The sequence below is a fragment of the Amblyraja radiata genome, chromosome 1 (assembly GCF_010909765.2).
Source record: "Amblyraja radiata isolate CabotCenter1 chromosome 1, sAmbRad1.1.pri, whole genome shotgun sequence".
NCBI classification, from domain to species: Eukaryota; Metazoa; Chordata; class Chondrichthyes; order Rajiformes; family Rajidae; genus Amblyraja; species Amblyraja radiata.
Genome location: NC_045956.1, coordinates 74969007 through 74986821, shown reverse-complemented (window position 1 = coordinate 74986821; position 17815 = coordinate 74969007). Strand labels below are relative to the sequence as shown.

The window sequence follows — 17815 nt, the reverse complement described above, 5'->3', positions numbered from 1 at the left end:
CCAATAAATTATTTGTTGACCTCAGAAAGGGGAAGTCAGTGGACCACATGCCCGTTTTCCTTGGTGGGTTGGCTGTGGATAGATATAGCAGCTTTAAATTCCTCGGGCGTTGATGTAGCAGATGATCTGTCCTGGGGCCGAATCACAAAGAAGGTTCACAATCTCACATTATAGAATTAGGTCATTTGGCCCATCGAGTCCACTCTACCATTCAATCATGGCTGATCTCTGCCTCCTAATCCCATTTTCTTGCCTTCTCCCTGTAACCCTTGACCAGGCATGGAACTCGCTATCAAAATATGGAGGGGACCGGGGAACAGGGGGGACACAATTTTTTGATGCGCACACTCACACACACATGCGCGAGGCTTCGGAGGCTCAATCTAGCGCTAAATGCAGCTCAACTCTGCCTGTCTCGCCGGGTTAACCTACAAGCCTTGCCTGGACTGACGGAACAGGCTGAGTTGAGCTGGGTTTAACGCTGCTTCTCTGCGCTGGCTGTGGGCCTGGGGGTACAGCTCCCATCTGACTCCCGACCTCTCTGGCCACCCGTGGGGGGGGCACTCGGGTGAGGACTGTACAGCGCCGGAGAGCCGGCCGGGATCGATCCTGGCTGCGGATGAGGCGCAGGTCTGTGCCACGTCTCCCTTCTCCAATCACCGCACTCTATCCCCAGTCCCACCCCCCCCCCCCCCACTCCTCCCTCCTCCAATCATCGCGCTGAATCATCATGTCCCACCCCCATTGCCTGCTGACCGACGTCTCTCTCGTCCAATCGGCGCCCTCGATCAGCAGTCCCACCTCCACTGTCTCGCGGAAAGCGGAGATTTCACCGGGTTTTTAAATCCGGATGACAAAAACTTTGGGGGGATGTCCCCCACGTCTCAAAACATGGGGGGGACGTGTCCCCTCTGGCCCACCCCCGGGTTTTCCGCACTTGCCCTTGACACCCATTTTAATCAAGAATTTGTCTATCTCTGCCTTAAAGATATCCACTGAATTGACTTCCACAGCCCTCTGTGGCAACGAGTTCTGCAGATTAACTACCCTCTGACTAAAGAAGTTCCCTCTCACCTCCTTTCTAAAAGAGCGCCCTTTAATTCTGAGGCTATGACTTCTAGTCCTAGACACCCACCAGTGGAAACATCCTTTCCACATCCACGCTATCTATGCCTTTCATTATTCTGTAAGTTTCAATGAAGTTCCTCCTTAACCTAAACTCCAGTGATGTCAAACGCTCATCATATGCTAACCCACTCATTCCTGGAATAATTATTGTAAACGAAATTCCATTGCATCTCCTCCGGTTAAAAAATACAAACACGACAACCATTGACACATATGTACACTTATTAGTAAAAATAATAAATAAGTATTTAAAAAGAATTTTAAAAGAACGTTGCATTTCTTGGAATTACATTTTGCTTCCCCAGTGTTCTCTGTTGGAATTAAGCTCTTTTATCGCACATGGGTAGAAACTATTTTTTAGTCTACCGGTGCGAGCCTTCAGAGACCTGAATCGTCTTCCAGAGGGTAGTTCTTTTTTTTTTAAATGCTGTTTTTTACTACATTTGCAGATGATTTCAATGCATCCAGAGGGTAGCAGAGTGAAAAGGTGGTTGGCAGGGTGGGATGTGTCCTGCTTGATGTTTGTGGCCCGGCGCAAGCATCGGGCCCTATATATATCATCCAAGGAGGGCAGTTGAGCGTTTGTAATGCTCTGTGCAGTTTTTATAACTCTCTGCAGCGCCCTCCTCTCAGCCACAGTGCAGCTGGCAAACCACACCAGGATTCCATAGGAGAGGATACTTTCCACGGCGCATCGGTAGAAGGACAGCAGCAGCGGCTGTGAGACGTTTGCTCTCCGCAGAGACCTCAGGAAATACAGCCGCTGATGTGACCTTTTCACGAGAGTGACGGTGTTCATTTGCCATTTGAGGTCCTGGGAGATGTTTATTCCCAGGAACTTAAAGCCAGTGACTCTCTCCACCATGTCTCCTTTGATGAAGGAGCAGGTTCCTCTCTCCTCTTCCTCCTGAAGTCAACGACCAGTTCTTTTGTCTTTGATGGGTTGAGTACCAGGTTGTTTTTGGTACACCAGACAGTCAGTTTTTGGACTTCATCTCTGTAGGCAGACTCGTCGTTGTTGTTTATCAGTCCCACCAAAGTCGTGTCGTCCGCAAACTTGATGATCCTGTTTGTACTGTGTGTTGGTGTACAGTCATAAGTGTATATTGTATACAAGATGGGGCTCAGCACACAACCTTGTGGCGCTCCTGTGCTGAGCGTCAGGACTGGGGAGTAATTGGACCCCATCCTGACAGTCTGTGGGCGGTCTGTTAAAAAGTCCTTAATCCATCCGCATGTGTTTGCATTAACACCTAGATCAGACAGTTTGTCCACCATTCTGCTGGGGATGATGGCATTAAATGCAGAACTGAAATCTACAAATAACATCCTCACATATGAGCCAGGGCGCTCCAGATGTGTCACTGCAGAATGTAGAGCTATGTTGATGGCATCCTCCGTTGACCTATTAGCTCTATATGCAAACTGATGCTGATCCAGGGTGGATGGGAGTGAGGACTTAATGTGGGCCAGGACCAGCCGTTCAAAACACTTCATCATCGTTGAAGTGAGAGCAACAGGTCTATAGTCATTGAAGCTGGTAATGGATGTTTTTTTTGGGTACAGGCACGATGGTAGCAGTCTTGAAGCAGTTAGGGACAGTGCACGTTGACAGAGAGAGGTTAAAGATGTCGCAAAAAACCTCCGCTAACTGGTCTGCACAGTCCCGCAATACTCTCCCTGGGATGCCATCTGGGCCAGCAGCCTTCCTGGGGTTGACCCTGCGGAGTGTTCTTCTGACGTCCTCCGTACTCACAGTGAGTGCCAGGTCGTCAGTGCTGGGTGCGGCTGCAGGTGCAGGCTCTGCCTCATTCAGCTCAAATTTGCTCACAGTACTCCAAATGCGGCCTGACCAGCGCCTTATAGAGCCTCAGCATTACATCTCTTTTTTGTATTCCTGTCCTCTTGATTTAAATGCTAGCATTGAATTTGCCTTTCTTAAGGGCCTGTCCCACGAGCATGCGCGACCAAACCGGAAGCGGGGGCCGCGCGGGGGTCGCGCGGAGGTCGAGTGATCCCCGTACAGGGCCGGTCCCACGAGCATGCGACGAGCGCGACCAAACCAGAAGCGGGGGCCGCGCGGAGGTCAAGTGAGTGATGTGTAGTTTGAGCGAAGTCCGTGGGAAGTTCGTGCATGACGTACGCCGTCAAGACGCTGTGTACGGCGTCAAGAAGGTGCGTACGGCGTCGAGATGGTGCGTACGGCATCGAGACGCTGCGCACGCCCGTCGAGGCAGTTTGTACGGCCTCAATGCGGCTGCGGGCCGGCAGGCCGTTGCCGTGCGGAATTTTTGAACACTGTCAGTTTTCCGGAGCCCCGCGCGATGTCGGGACCAGCTCCGCACAACTCCATAAGGGTTCGGCGCTCGAAGTGGAGCCGGCCCCGTGAGGCCGTAGGGCTCAAGCGAGCACGTTTGGTCGCGTTTGCCGCATGCAGTCGCATGCTCGTGGGACAGGCCCTTTACTCTCAATTCGACTTGCAAATTAACTTTTTGGGAATCCTGCACCAGCACTCCCAAGTTCCTTTGCAGCTCCGATTTCTGGATTCTCTCTTCATTTCGAAAAAAATCTACGCCTTTATTCTTATCACCAAAATGCATGACTCTGCAATTTGCTACACTGAATTCCGTCTGCCACTTCTCTGCCCTCTCTCCTAACCTGTCCAAGTCCTTCTGCAGAGTCCCTGCTTCTTCTACACTACCTGCACCTCCAGGACCAGCACTTCTACTTTCTTGAACGTTTAAAAAGGAATTGGCATATCACCAAATACTCTGACAACCTTCTCCACATGTACTGCAGAAAGTATCCCACTGGTTGCATCATGGCCTGGTAGGGTACTTCCAATGCACAGGAATGATAGAGGTTGCAGGGAGTGGTGGACTCGGCCCAATCCATCATGTGGAAAGCCCTCCCCATCAAAAGCACCTACACGAGCCACTGCCTCAAGAAGGCGGCATATATCATCAAGGATCCCTACAATCTAGGTTGTACCTCCTTCATGCTGCTGCTTTCAGGCAGGAGGAACAGAAGCCTAAAGACCCACACCACCAAGTTCAGGGATGGCTACTTTCCTAAAACCATCAATTTCATGAACAGACGGCTCAACCCTAATCCTACCTTCACATGAGCCACTACAAACCACATCTTGCACTACCACGGAATTGTTTTCCAATTATGTATTTTTGCACGAACGTCCTGTTTATCGCAGGCTTTTTCTTTTGAATGTCAGTGGAAGTTTTGTATGATTCATACATAATGTAGGTATAATTTTACTTCGGAGTCACGTTAGTGACTACGTGAAGAGCCCGCTCAGCACGCATGCGCGGCATTGCGTTCAGCAGTGCAACAGCGGCCGCATCGGGAGTCCGGCGCTCCCGCTACAGGGTGAAAGAACGGACCATCAGGTAAGTACCCTGAGGTCGGGTTTTCTTTCACAGGAGAGCCTTCTGCTTTGTTTCACAGGCAGAGAACAAAGGCTCTTGAACAAACCTGTCCCTCGCTCGACTCCAACGGAGGAGCGTTCCATCTGGGGGGGGCAGCAACAGGCGGTAGGACCGCTTACCGGGCGCTCCGCCATCCCCGACACCGTGCCGAGCCCAGTCCCGCTAGCGCCTGAGCAGCGGGCTGGATGTAAAGCTACCGAAGAAGCGTCCGGCCGGTGGCTTCCGACTTGTCGGACGGGGATGTCTCTCCACCCGCACGGGGGAGAGACAGCCGCCTGAGCCGCATGGAGTGGCTCCTGGAGCAGGTGCTCCAGCGAGACGCGCTGCGTGAGGGGCGCTCTTGCAGGGGGAGTTCAGGCACTCCCTCCACAGTGTCTTGTGCACTGCCCATTGCTTCCTCCTTTGGTGACCAGGACTGGGCTGGTCAAGAAGAGGGGACGCTGGCTGAAGATGTCGGGAGTACGCAAGGGGTGCAGGAACAGGAAGAGCTGCTGGGTGTGGTGGACCGCTACGTGGCAGCCCCACGTGCAGGAAGGCCGTTAGAGGCCAAACTAGCGGCCAGCATTAACCATCTCTCCAACAGGCCCCTACAGGAGCAGGTGGTCAATGAGGCCTTAGAAACGTATACAGCTCCAGAGAACTGTGAGTCCCTTAAAGTGCCGGCTGTAAACAGCCAAATCTGGGGGCACGTTGGGGCAAATATTCGGAACGAGGAGCTAAAACTGCAGCGGATCCTCAGGCTCCTGACGTCAGCCATCACATCGTTTGCTCGTTCCGTGGACAATACGGAGATGACCACAACCTTCGTAAACAAATCATAAGACCTGCCATAAATCCTAAATTTGCGGGGTTGTGCAAAACCCCAGCCACTGAGCCAGACACACTGCTCTTTGGCAAAGACCTCACAAAGCAAATGAAGGATATGGAAGAGGCCTCAAAAACTTTTGTTCACATGAGGGCAGGCCCCGCGACGAGCAAACCAAAAACAATAATTCCCAAGCGGCAGCACCCCATCGCGTCCACCAGTCGACGTCTACCATATGGGACTGGTGAAAGCTCGGGGTCCGCATTCTATCCTCGGAAGTCTTCTTTAGACCAGGGCCCAGAGCGGACCCCATGGAAAATGCGCCACCCCCCAACATCACCGCCACGTCAGACAATGCGCAAGACTCGTTGGACCGGGAGGAAACAGAAGAAATACCCATAACCATGGAGGTAGGTGGGTCTGGTTCCTACCAGCATATAGAAAGTAGGGGCTTAATACTAACAGGGGGGAGATTACACCTGTTTAAAGAAGCATGGGAGTCTATCACGAGTGATCAGTATATACTCAATGGCATTAGTGGATACAAAATACAATTCATACTAGAAAAATTGCCACCAGTTCAACATTCACCCCAGAGGGTATTTTCCCTCTCAGTTAAAGAAAAACGAGAGGGACAAGCTGAACTGGTGAGACTAATTACAAAGGGTATCATTGAAAAAACAAAACATGAACCCTTGGAATTCGTATCAAATATATTCACTAAACCCAAAAAAGATGGTGGATGTCGCATCTGTGATTCCACACCGCTGCTTTGAAGTATGCCGCGCATGCATGCTGAGCGGGCTCTTCACGTAATCCCTCATCGTAACTCCTCATAAAATACAGATCAAACTTCAAACTGGTAAGTTCTCGTTTAATCTTACTATTTTGTTTTATTATGTTGGCTGGGTCCATGCGCTTGTGATGCTGCTGCTCGGAAGATTTTCATTGAACCTGTACCTCACTAGACTTGCACAAATAACAGTAAGCTCGATGTGATTGGACTCTCCCAAGGTCTTGTAAAAACATAGAAACATTGAAAATAGGTGCAGGAGAAGGCCATTCTGCCCTTTGAGCCAGCCAGCTGATCATCCAAAATCAGTACCCCGTTCCTGCTTTCTCCCCATATCCCTTGATTCCGTTAGTCCAAAGAGCTAGATCTCACTCTCCAGTGAATTCCAATGAATTTGCCTCCACTGTCTTCGGTGGCAGAGAATTCCACAGATTCACAATTCTCTGGGTGAAAAAGTTTTTCCTCCTCTCAGTTCTTAAACTGATCCCTGGTTCTGGACTCCCCCAACATCGGGAAATTTTTTCCTGCATCTCGCCTGTCCAATCATTTAAGAATTTTACATGTTTCTATAAGATCGCCACTCATCCTTCTGAATTCCAGTGAATGTAAGCTCAGTTGATCCATACTTTCATCATATGTCAGTCCCGCAAACCCGGAAATTAACCTGGTGAACCTACGCTGCACTCCCTCAATAGCAAAAATATCGTTCCCCAAATTGGGAGACCAAAACTGCATACAATATTCCAGGTGTGGTCTCTCCAGGGACCTGTACAACTGCAGCTGTGACAACCTCCTTGTAATAGCAGGATGTGTATTGCAGTGTATAATGTAGCAGCAATGTTTGTGGCCACATGTGTAGCATTGAGAAATGAGTCTGGCAGAAGCTGTCATCAAAGCATCTTGCAGCATTCCCTGTTTTATCATGTGGGAAAAACACCAGTTGAAAGCTGCGGCTTTATCTTTAACAGACATCCTATCTCTACAAACATAAAACTGGCCACTGTACATTGGCAACATCATTAGATGGCCTTGAGTTGATTTCCCGTGCTCGCTAATAAATCTACAAATGATTTCTGATTTCAATCTAATGTGTGCAAAAAAAACCATGCAGAAATCACAAAACTATGAAACTTGGAAAGTAAGCTTGCATCAAAGCAAACAATTTTTTTCTCATGTACATTTGGTGGAACATTGAAGGGAAGTGGTCTTTATACATATTTGCTGGAAAGACCACATGGTAACACAATATTTAGTTAACAAATACTTTGTGCCTGCTTCACAGCTTAGCATAAATATAGATAATAGGGAGCAATTTAGCAAAATAAATTTCCAGCTGCTCAGATTGCTTTTTCCAATGTTTTCCCGGATTGTGTCTTAAACCTGGAAACTTGCAAAAGCTTTTCACTTTAGTTAAGTTTAGTTTAGAGACACAGTGCAGGAACAGGCCCTTCGGCCCACAGAGTCCGCGCCGACCAGCAATCCCCATACACTAGCACTATCCTACACACTGGTGACAATTTACAATTTTTACTGATGTCATTTAACCTACAAACCTGTTTGTCTTTGAAATTTGGGAGGAGAAACCTACGCGGTCACGGGGAGAATATACAAACTTCGTACAGCCAGCACCCGTAGTCAGGATTGAACTCAGGTCTCTGATGCTGTAAGGCAGCAACTCCACCGCTACACCACCGTGCCGCTCCACTTGTTGAAGAATGGAAGAACAGAAAAGCAATGGATCTCCAGAACCATTCATTTAATATCATACAATATGTGGAGATTACTCATGTAATCAGTGACTTGGTGTGAGGTGAAATATGTCCCAGTCAAGGAGAGACGGCATGGATGCTTCGACAGCTATTAGCCTGGTGGATATGGGATGTCCAAGGATATTGTTAATATCGATTGCATTTCAAAAGGATTCACCTTGAACATAAATGAAATTGTTGTGTTTGAAAGTAGCTTTAGTCTCAGTATTACTGGATCTCAGTGCTGCATTTGACACGGTCGGCCACACCATATTACTAGACTGATTGGAAAAATGGGTTGGACTTTCTGGCACAGTACTAAACTAGTTTGAATCTTACTTAAAGAACAGGGACTACTTTGTGTCTATAGGTAATCACACATCAGAGCGGACAAATATGACATGTGGAGTTCCCCAGGGCTCCATACTGGGGGCTCTTCTATTTAACATCTACATCATCCCATTGGCTCAGATTATGGAAAACAACAAAATAGGTTATCATAATTATGCAGACGACACACAAATTTACATAACCATATCACCAGGGAATTATGGTCCAATACAAATACTGAGTAAGTACATCGAACAAATCAGCGATTGGATGTGCCAAAACTTTCTTCAATTAAACAAAGACAAAACTGAGGTAGTTGTTTTTGGAGCCAAAGAGGAACGATTAAAAGTCAGCTTCAATCGGCAATGTTAAAAACCACGGACAAAGCCAGAACTCTTGGTGTAGTCATGGACTCAGACCTGAATTTCAACAGCCACTTTAAGACATTTACAAAGTCAGCCTACTATCACCTTAAGAACATATCAAGGGTGAAAGGACATATGGTTCAGCAGGATTTGGAAAACCTTGTCCATGCATTTATCTGCAGTAGACTTGACTACTGTAATGCTGCCTTCATCAGAGTGAAGTGAGAAAAGGGATTTCAAACCCTTGATGGTAGCTACTCCCGAGAAGATTACGGCGATTCAGCATGTCGAAGAGGATTCTCCTAAACTTCTACAGGTGCACAGTAGAGAGTATTCTGACTGGTTGCATCGTGGCCTAGTTTGGCAACTTGAACCTCCAGGAGCAGAAAAGACTATAAAAAGTTGTGACCCAGTCCAACACCGTCTTTGGCCTCCCCACCGTTGAAGGGATCTATCGTAGTCGCTGCCTCAAAAAGGCAGCCAACATCATCAAAGACCCACACCACCCTGGCCACACACTCATTTCACCATTGCCATCAGGAAGAAGGTACAGGAGCCTGAAAACGGTAATATCCAGGTTCAGGAACAGCTTCTTCCCTACAGCCATCAGTCTATTAAACACGACAACAAATAAGCTCTAAGCTCTGAACTGCAAAAGACTATATTATTATTGCACTATATTTGTTATTTATTGAACACTTTTTTTTTCTCTTCCCCCATTATGTACTATGTTTACATATTCACATATTCTGTTGTGCTGCGGCAAGTAAGAATTTCTTTCTTTTAAAATCTTTTTATTAGTTTTTTTCCAAAATACAAAAACAAACAAAAAAACAAAAAAAGAATAATGATAAACATAACAATGATATTGATACATAGGGATCAGGATTATATTAATATCAGGTATAACCTAAATATGAGTCCAGTGTCAAAGTACACATTGAATATAGACCTCCCGGTCTCTATGTAAATATAGTTCAATGTTTAAAAGAAAACTTATATATGTAGAAAAAAACACAAAGATAAAAAGAGATAAAAAAGGAAAAAACCCCCCTAAACTAACGAGCAAAAAAAAGCAAAACAGAATCTGAGCTGAGAATTTCAACAATATAAGTCTGTTTGTCGTCAAGTCCGTTCCACCGTATAAAGGTAAAATATTTTTTATAACGGTTGGATAGGGAGCAATTTATTTTGTGTGAAAGTGTTGAATGAATTTTCCCCAAGTCTTATCAAATTTAACCAAGGGTTCAACAATGTCACTCCTGATTTTTTCTAAATTTAAACATGATATTGTTTCAGAGTACCAATGGTGTGTGGTCGGAGGGTTGGAGTCTTTCCATTTAAATAAAATAGATCTTCTGGCGATTAATGTAGTAAAAGCAATCAAACGATGGGCGGAACGGGACAAGATGAATAGAATCTAACATTGGTAGCCCAAAAATTGGATGAGGTTGTAAATCAATACCTAAAACTACAGAAATAGTATCAAAGATTTATTTCCAATATTTTTCCAAACGTGGGCAGGACCAAAACATATGGGTCAGTGAGGCCACTTCAGAATTACATCTGTCACAGGTAGGATTTATATGACCATAAAAACGAGCTAACTTATCTTTTGACATATGAGCGCTGTGAACCACCTTGAATTGTATCAGAGCGTGTGTTGCACACATTGAAGAGGTATTGACTAATTGAAGAATCTATAGATAGAGAAATCTGTTCTCTTTCCCAGTCATTCTTAATTTTATCAAATATATCTATTTGTAATTTCAAAATCAACTCATAAATAGTCGTTATTAATCCTTTCTGATAAGGGTTCAAATGTAAAAACATTTCCAAAATTTCGGTTTGATGTGGTAACGGAAAAAAGGGGAGAGTAGCCTTCAAAAAATGTCTAATTTGTAAATATCTAAAAAAGTGTGAAATAGGTAAATTATATTTATTGGAGAGTTGTTCGAAAGACATAAAACAGCCATCCAAAAGTAAATCACGAAAAGCTACTAATCCCTTCCTCTTCCATAACAGAAAGGCTTGATCAGTACTAGAAGGTTGGAAGAGAAAATTAGATATGATAGGACACGATAAGATAAAATCATTTAGTCCAAAAAACTTAAGAAATTGAAACCATATTCGAAACGTATGTCTTATTATTGGGTTAGTCGTATATTTAATCAATCTCGTAATTGTAAAAGGTAACGAGGCCCCTAGAATAGAAGCCAATGATAGACCTTGTAAAGAATCACATTCAAGATTTATCCACCCCGGGCATTGGGTATCTTCTAAATCTTTTGTCCAAAACGTTAAATAACGAACATTAACTGCCCAATAGTAGAATCTAAGGTTCGGCAGTGCCAAACCACCGTCTTTTTTAAATTTCAGTTAGTATTTTTTACTTAGTCTGAAATTTTTATTCTGCCATATATATGAAGACATTTTGGAATCAATAATATCAAAGAAAGATTTGGCAATAAAAATTGGTATCATCTGAAATAAATACAAATATTTAGGTAAAATTAACACTGGAGTATAGAGAAGGTTCACCAGACGGATTCCTGGGATGTCAGGACTTTCATATGAAGAAAGACTGGATAGACTCGGCTTGTACTCGCTAGATTTTAGAAGATTGAGGGGGGATCTTATAGAAACTTACAACATTTTTAAGGGGTTGGACAGGCTAGATGCAGGAAGATTGTTCCAGATGTTGGGGAAGTCCAGAACAAGGGGTCACAGTTTAAGGATAAGGGGGAATAAAGTCCTTTAGGACCGAGATGAGAAAAACATTTTTCACACAGAGAGTGGTGAATCTCTGGAATTCTCTGCCACAGAAGGTAGTTGAGGACAGTTCATTGGCTATATTTAAGAGGGAGTTAGATGTGGCCCTTGTGGCTAAAGGGATCAGGGGGTATGGAGAGAAGGCAGGTACAGGATACTGAGTTGGATGATCAGCCATGATCATATTGAATGGTGGTGCAGGCTCGAAGGGCCGAATGGCCTACTCCTGCACTTAATTTCTATGTTTCCCTCTCGTCACCCCTCTCCCACCCATCCCTCTCTCCCCCACCCCCTTCACTCTCTACCCCACCCCCTTCCCTCTCTTCCCCCGCCCCTTCCCCTACCCCTCTGTACCTCTGCCACCACTCCCCCCACACCACTCCCCCTCCCTCCCCACTCTCCCACTTCTCTCCCCCCTCCCCCACCCACTCTCCCTCCCCACTCTTTCCCCTCTCTCCCCCCACCCCTCTCCCCCTCCCTCCACACTCTTCCCCCTCCCTCCACACTCTTCCCAGCTCCCTCCTCCCCCCTCCCCCACCTCTCCCCTCCCATCCCTCTCTCCTCCCCTCCCTCTCTCACCCTCTCCTTCTCCTCCCTCGCATCCCTCCTCTCCTCCCACTCCTTCCCTCTCCTTCACCCCTCTACCCCATCTCCCTCCTTCCCTCCCTCCGCCCATGCCCCACACTCCCCCTCCCTCCCCCACCCCTTCCCCCACCCCTCACCCCCTCCCTCCCCACTCTTCCACTTCTCTCTCCCACTATCCCTCCCCACTCTTTCCCCTCTCTCCCCCCACCCCTCTCCCCCTCCCTCCCTCCCTCCTCCCCTCCCCATCCCCCCCTCCCCCACACCTCTCTCCCCATCCCCCTCTCTCACCCCATACCCCGCTCTCCTTTCCCTCTCAAATCACCCGTTTCCTCTTCCTTCTCTCCCCTCCCTCCCCTCTTCTCATACTCCCCTCTCTCCACCCTGTCTCCCTCTCCCCCCCTACCCCCACCTGTGTGTTTGGGGGGTGGTTAGTGTGAGTGTGATGCCGCTGCCCCCCCCCCCACCCCACAAACACCGTTGGGGAAACAGACCCAACGGGTCTACACTTGGTCTAGTATGCCTTAAAAGCATCCCAGAATACACCATTGGATATTTCTTCAATAGAGTTTGTCAAGAAGAAAAAAGCAATCTGATCTTTAATAAAATTAACAACATTTAAATCTTGAAGCAAAGTAGCATTAAATCGCCATTGTTTAGCACTAAACTTGGAATCTAGTTTGGTTGATAGTTTCAATGGTGCGTGATCAGAAATAGCAATTGCATCATACTCACATGCAGTGACTGTTGAAGCTAGCCGAGAATCTATTATGAAGTAGTCAATCCTAGAATAACTATGATATGCATGAGAAAAAAAAGAAAATTCTTTGTCATTTGGGTGTAAGAATCTCCAAACTTCTAACATTTCAGAGTCAAGTGAAAAAGAATTGATAAAACTAGCTGATTTATTTGGAAGTACATGATCAGATGTAGATGTCAATCAAGGGGTTCAGACAGCAGTTGAAATCTCCACCCATTATTAAAAAGTGTTCATTTAAATTAGGAAAGGATGCAATTAACTGTTTAAAAAACTCAGGGTGATCAATATTTGGTGCATAAACATTCACCATAGCAACTTTTTGGTTATAAAGAACACCAGTAATCACCAAAAATCTACCATATGGATCAGAAATTGTTTCATAATGAACAAACGGAATTGAGGAGTCAATAAAAATAGAGACTCCTTTCACCTTAGCCTGTGAATTTGAATGAAACTGCTGTCCTCTCCAAAACTTGAAAAATCGTTGATTGTCATCTGGCCTTACATGAGTTTCCTGAACAAAAATAATCTGAGCATTTAGTCTGCGAAGAACTTTAAACATTTTTTTTCCTCTTAATGGGATGGTTCAAGCCATTCACATTCCATGAAAGGAAGTTAATAACTTTATCCATATTGTTTGTAAAAATCATGTGGGATGTAAAGGGTTAATTTCTTAAAGCATAAAAGTTCATGATACTGGAAACAGAAAAATCTAGGGCGGAGCCAGAAGTGACGACATTTCAGACATTTTTGTAGTTCAGATTTTGCACAAATGAAAAATACTAAGTAAGAAACAAAAGACCGTTACTATACATGGATCCAAAAGAGGCCCTGACTGGGATGCAGGCTCATCACAGTGGTAACTGTCTTCTCACCTCCAGATGCATTAGTAAAGTACTGACAAGAATGGACAACCAGCCCGTCTAAGTGTATCCATATAGAACCACACTAGTCTATTGGTAAATTTAATGACATGCCCATTGAATCATCCGCACACTCTGCCTCGGTCCATTCCAAATTCCCAACATTTTCTGTTTATAGAACCTCTTTAAGTCATTATAAAGTCAGCATTTTAGAACTCAAATCAGTATTTTCTCAACATCAATAACATCATCTGTTTAACTTGAAGTGGACGTTCTTGAACATTTCTGAACATTTCTTTCCATCTTACCTGTAATTACACATATCTCTAAACAGCTGCTCCTGAACTAACCCCTAAATGTGCTGAAAGGCTTCAGTTTCACCAATCGGTCCTCACAACTCATCCACTGACACTGAGGAGCAACATCCCAATATTTCCTGGGATTGATGCAGAGCTCCAAGCTATCTTAAAATTCTTGATAACTGAAATTGTACCCCATTTTCAAAGTGTACTCTGAAAGCCCTGAGCATAATTTACTGTTTGGCTTCAATGGAGATTTTTCCTATTCTTTGACTTGGCACCAGGATGGAAGATACATGAATTTCATTGAAAAATGAACAGGTTTAGACTGGATTATTACCCTTCAAACCAACATGTTGTTTGGCTGTGAGAGGAAAACTGGTGCACCTGGAGGAAAAACATGCAGTCAAAGGAAGAACATGCAGGCTCCACACAGACAGTACCCGAGGTCAGGATTGAACCTAGTTCTCTGGCTCTGTGAAGCAGCAGCTCTATCAACTGTGCTACCTACCATGCACACATATGTTGCATAGAAACATAGAAACATAGAAAATAGGTGCAGGAGTAGGCCATTCGGCCCTTCGAGCCTGCACCGCCATTCAATATGATCATGGCTGATCATCCAACTCAGTATCCGGTACCTGCCTTCTCTCCATACCCCCTGATACCTTTAGCCACAAGGGCCACATCTAACTCCCTCTTAAATATAGCCAATCAACTGGCCTCAACTACCTTCTGTGGCAGAGAATTCCAGAGATTCACCACTCTCTGTGTGAAAAATGTTTTCCTCATCTCGGTCCTAAAAGATTTCCCCCTTATCCTTAAACTGTGACCCCTTGTTCTGGACTTCCCCAACATCGGAAACAATCTTCCTGCATCTAGCCTGTCCAACCCCTTAAGAATATTGAATGAGTTGCAATATTGAATGAATTTACATTGACCATTGTATGCGAAGGCTCTCTATCACTTGCAATTTCATCCTTAGTCATTTTAGTGCCATACATTATGCAAGTAAGTTAATCAAATTTTTAGACTTCATTAAATGTCCACCAGAATTGCAGTTCATTCACACATTAATTTTGTTTAGCTTTTTCAATACATTGTTGGCTTTCACCAATGATTAAGTCATCTGACATGGAAATAAAATGAGCATAAGGCCATAATGTTTCACAGGTTTTTCAAGGGAGCTACTGCAATATTAAGCCAGCAGTAAATGGCATGTTCAGTTTATAGGGTCTGACTCTTTCTACTTTAATACTAGTGCTAATCCTGAATTGCTGGTTTTTATAAATTCTATATTTATAAATTTTATAAAATTGAGTATTATTGAATGAGTGATTATTAAGGTATCAACTATGATGGGACGCAAGTAAAGATTAGCCTAAATTATACTGTATTTTTTCTTAATTTGCTTGAAAAACAGATGCTAATTGTTTTCCTTTGACAAGAATTTATCTCTATTATATTATAATTCAGTGCTATACAAAGAAGATACCACCTGTTTAATTTGATCAGATGTCTAAAATGGTCTTTCTTCAGGTTTGGCTGGTTTGGATTGAACGTTCAGACTGTTCCAAGTCCCATCCTAAACTATATTGGAACGGCAATGGCAGCTTTAAGGTAAAAGCGCGTTGACATACTGGTCATAAGGTCATAAGTGAAAGGAGCAGAATTAGGTCATTTGGCCCATCAAACCATTCAATCATGGCTGTTCTGTCTCTCCCTCCTAACCCCATTCTCCTGCCTTTTCCCCATAACCCCTGACACATACTGGACTTGACTGTTGAAATATATATGCCATATTTCCATTCAATAACATACTCCTCTTCCAATATCTGTCATATATTCATGGAACCATCTAAAGAACGAACAACACATGGAAACTATTTGGGTCAACTATTTATGTCTTTGTTAGAGCAATCCAATTAATCTTAATTTCCTACTCTTTTCCTGTTTATTCAAATTTTATTTGAAATTGCTATTAAATTTACATCCAGTTCCCTTTCAAATAGAGCTTTCCTGGTTACTGTGACATTCTGTGTAAAGGCAAATATTTTCTCCTGTCATTTCTGGTCTTTCTGCAAACTGCCTTAAATCCATCCCTGAATATTAACATTCATGCTCATTGCCCCATATTCACCTCTGCATCAAATAGAACAGTTCCATATTCCATAATTGAATGTTTGATAAGATTATAAGAAACAGGAGCACAGTAGGCTGTACAGCCCTTTAACACTGCTCTGCCATTCACCAAGATCATGGCTCATCTTTCATTTCAGTCATTTATAAACATTAGAAACAACAGAGGTGCCAGCACATATCCCTGTGGAACTCCACTGGTCACAGACCTCCAGCCAGAATAACAGCCCTCCACCACAACACTTTGTCTTCTATCAGTAAGCCAGTTCTGACTCCATATGACCAAATCACCAGGAATCTGGTGCATCTTAATCTTCGGAATGAGCCTACCATGGGGGAGTTTATCAAAAGGCTTAATAAAATCCATCTTGACACCATCCACCCTCATTGATCATTTTTGTCAGCTCCTCAAAACACAAACAAGCAAGAAATTATCTGCCAAGTACAAAGTCATGCTGACTGTCTTCAATTAGTCTATTCCCTTCCAAATCGCAGTAAATCCTATTCTGAAGGATCCTCTCCAATGGCTTCCCTACCTTTGACGTAAAATTCAACAGCCTATAATTCCTTGGATTATTTCTATTTTCCTTTTGACACAAAGAAACGATATTGCCTACTGTTCAGTCTTCCAGGATCTCGCCTGTGGCTAGAAAAGTTGCAAAGGCCCCATGCAATCTTCTCTCTCCCTTCTCTTAACACACAAACTGTTCTTGCATATTAGTAATCGCCACACTGATCGTTTGGTTGTGAGAACAATCTTAAAACTCGTGGAGTTGTGATCATTGTCACCAGAATGTTCTTCCAAGGAAACGCCAGTTGCCTGGCCAGGCTCGTTTCCCAATACCAGGTCCAGTATGGTTCCCTCACGAGTTGGGCTATCCACATAATGGTCTAGGAAGCCTTGGATACACCAAACAAATTCTGCCCTATCTAAGCCTTTTACATAAAGTACTGGTAAAGAAAATCACCCACAACAACAATGCTTTTGCATTTTGGGAGCTATTGGGAAGGCCAGTAGTGCAATCCCATTAAAGTGCTTGCATCTTATTTATTTTGAGGTCAACCTATATCACCTCAGTACTGGATGAACTCTCTGAGTACTGCTGTGACATTTTTACTGATTAGTAGAGCAGCTCCTCCACATCTTTTATCTCACTTTCTATCACATTTGAACCTGGATTATTGAGCTGTTAGTTGTGACATTCCCACAACCAAGTCTATGTAATGGACACAACATCATTCTCCCGAGTACTGATCGAGACTCTAAGTTGATCCGCTTTACCCACGATAGTCCTTGGATTGAAAAAAACACCCTTCTGCCCATCATTTTCATGATATTCCTTAAAGGAGGCCTGCCTGCCCTTCCTTTGAGATTGATCAGACTGACGAAGGGTCTTGACCGGAAACGTCGCCCATTCCTTCTCTCCAGAGATGCTGCCTGTCCCGCTGAGTTTCTCCAGCATTTTGTGTCTATCCACTCATATATCGTCAGCAATCATGCATGTTTTTATTTGTGTTAAATGAACTTCCCTCTCACAGGGCTGGATGAGAGGTGAGGTGAGATTTGGCTGTGTAGCAAGCGGTGAGATAGAAATCTGACTTAGCCATAGGGTGATACAGTGTGCAAACAGGCCCTTCGGCCCAACTTGCCAACACTGGCCAACATGTCCCAGCTACACTAGTCCCACCTGCCCGCATTTGATCCATATACCTCCAAAATTGTCCAATCCATGTACCTGTTGTTCTATACACCCATCACCCTTTGTATGAAAAAGTTACCCCTCAGAT

At 44.5% G+C, this 17815-nt stretch overlaps 1 protein-coding gene across 1 annotated transcript in view; it reads left to right on the top strand.

The window, feature by feature from the left end:
- Window positions 1–17815, top strand: part of LOC116979537 (transmembrane protein 144-like) — a 76836-nt gene that overhangs the window by 28726 nt on the left and 30295 nt on the right. The window contains exon 4 of the mRNA XM_033031127.1: window positions 15428–15508. Within this exon, the coding sequence (XP_032887018.1) occupies window positions 15428–15508 (81 nt within the window). The remainder of the gene's footprint in view (window positions 1–15427; window positions 15509–17815) is intronic.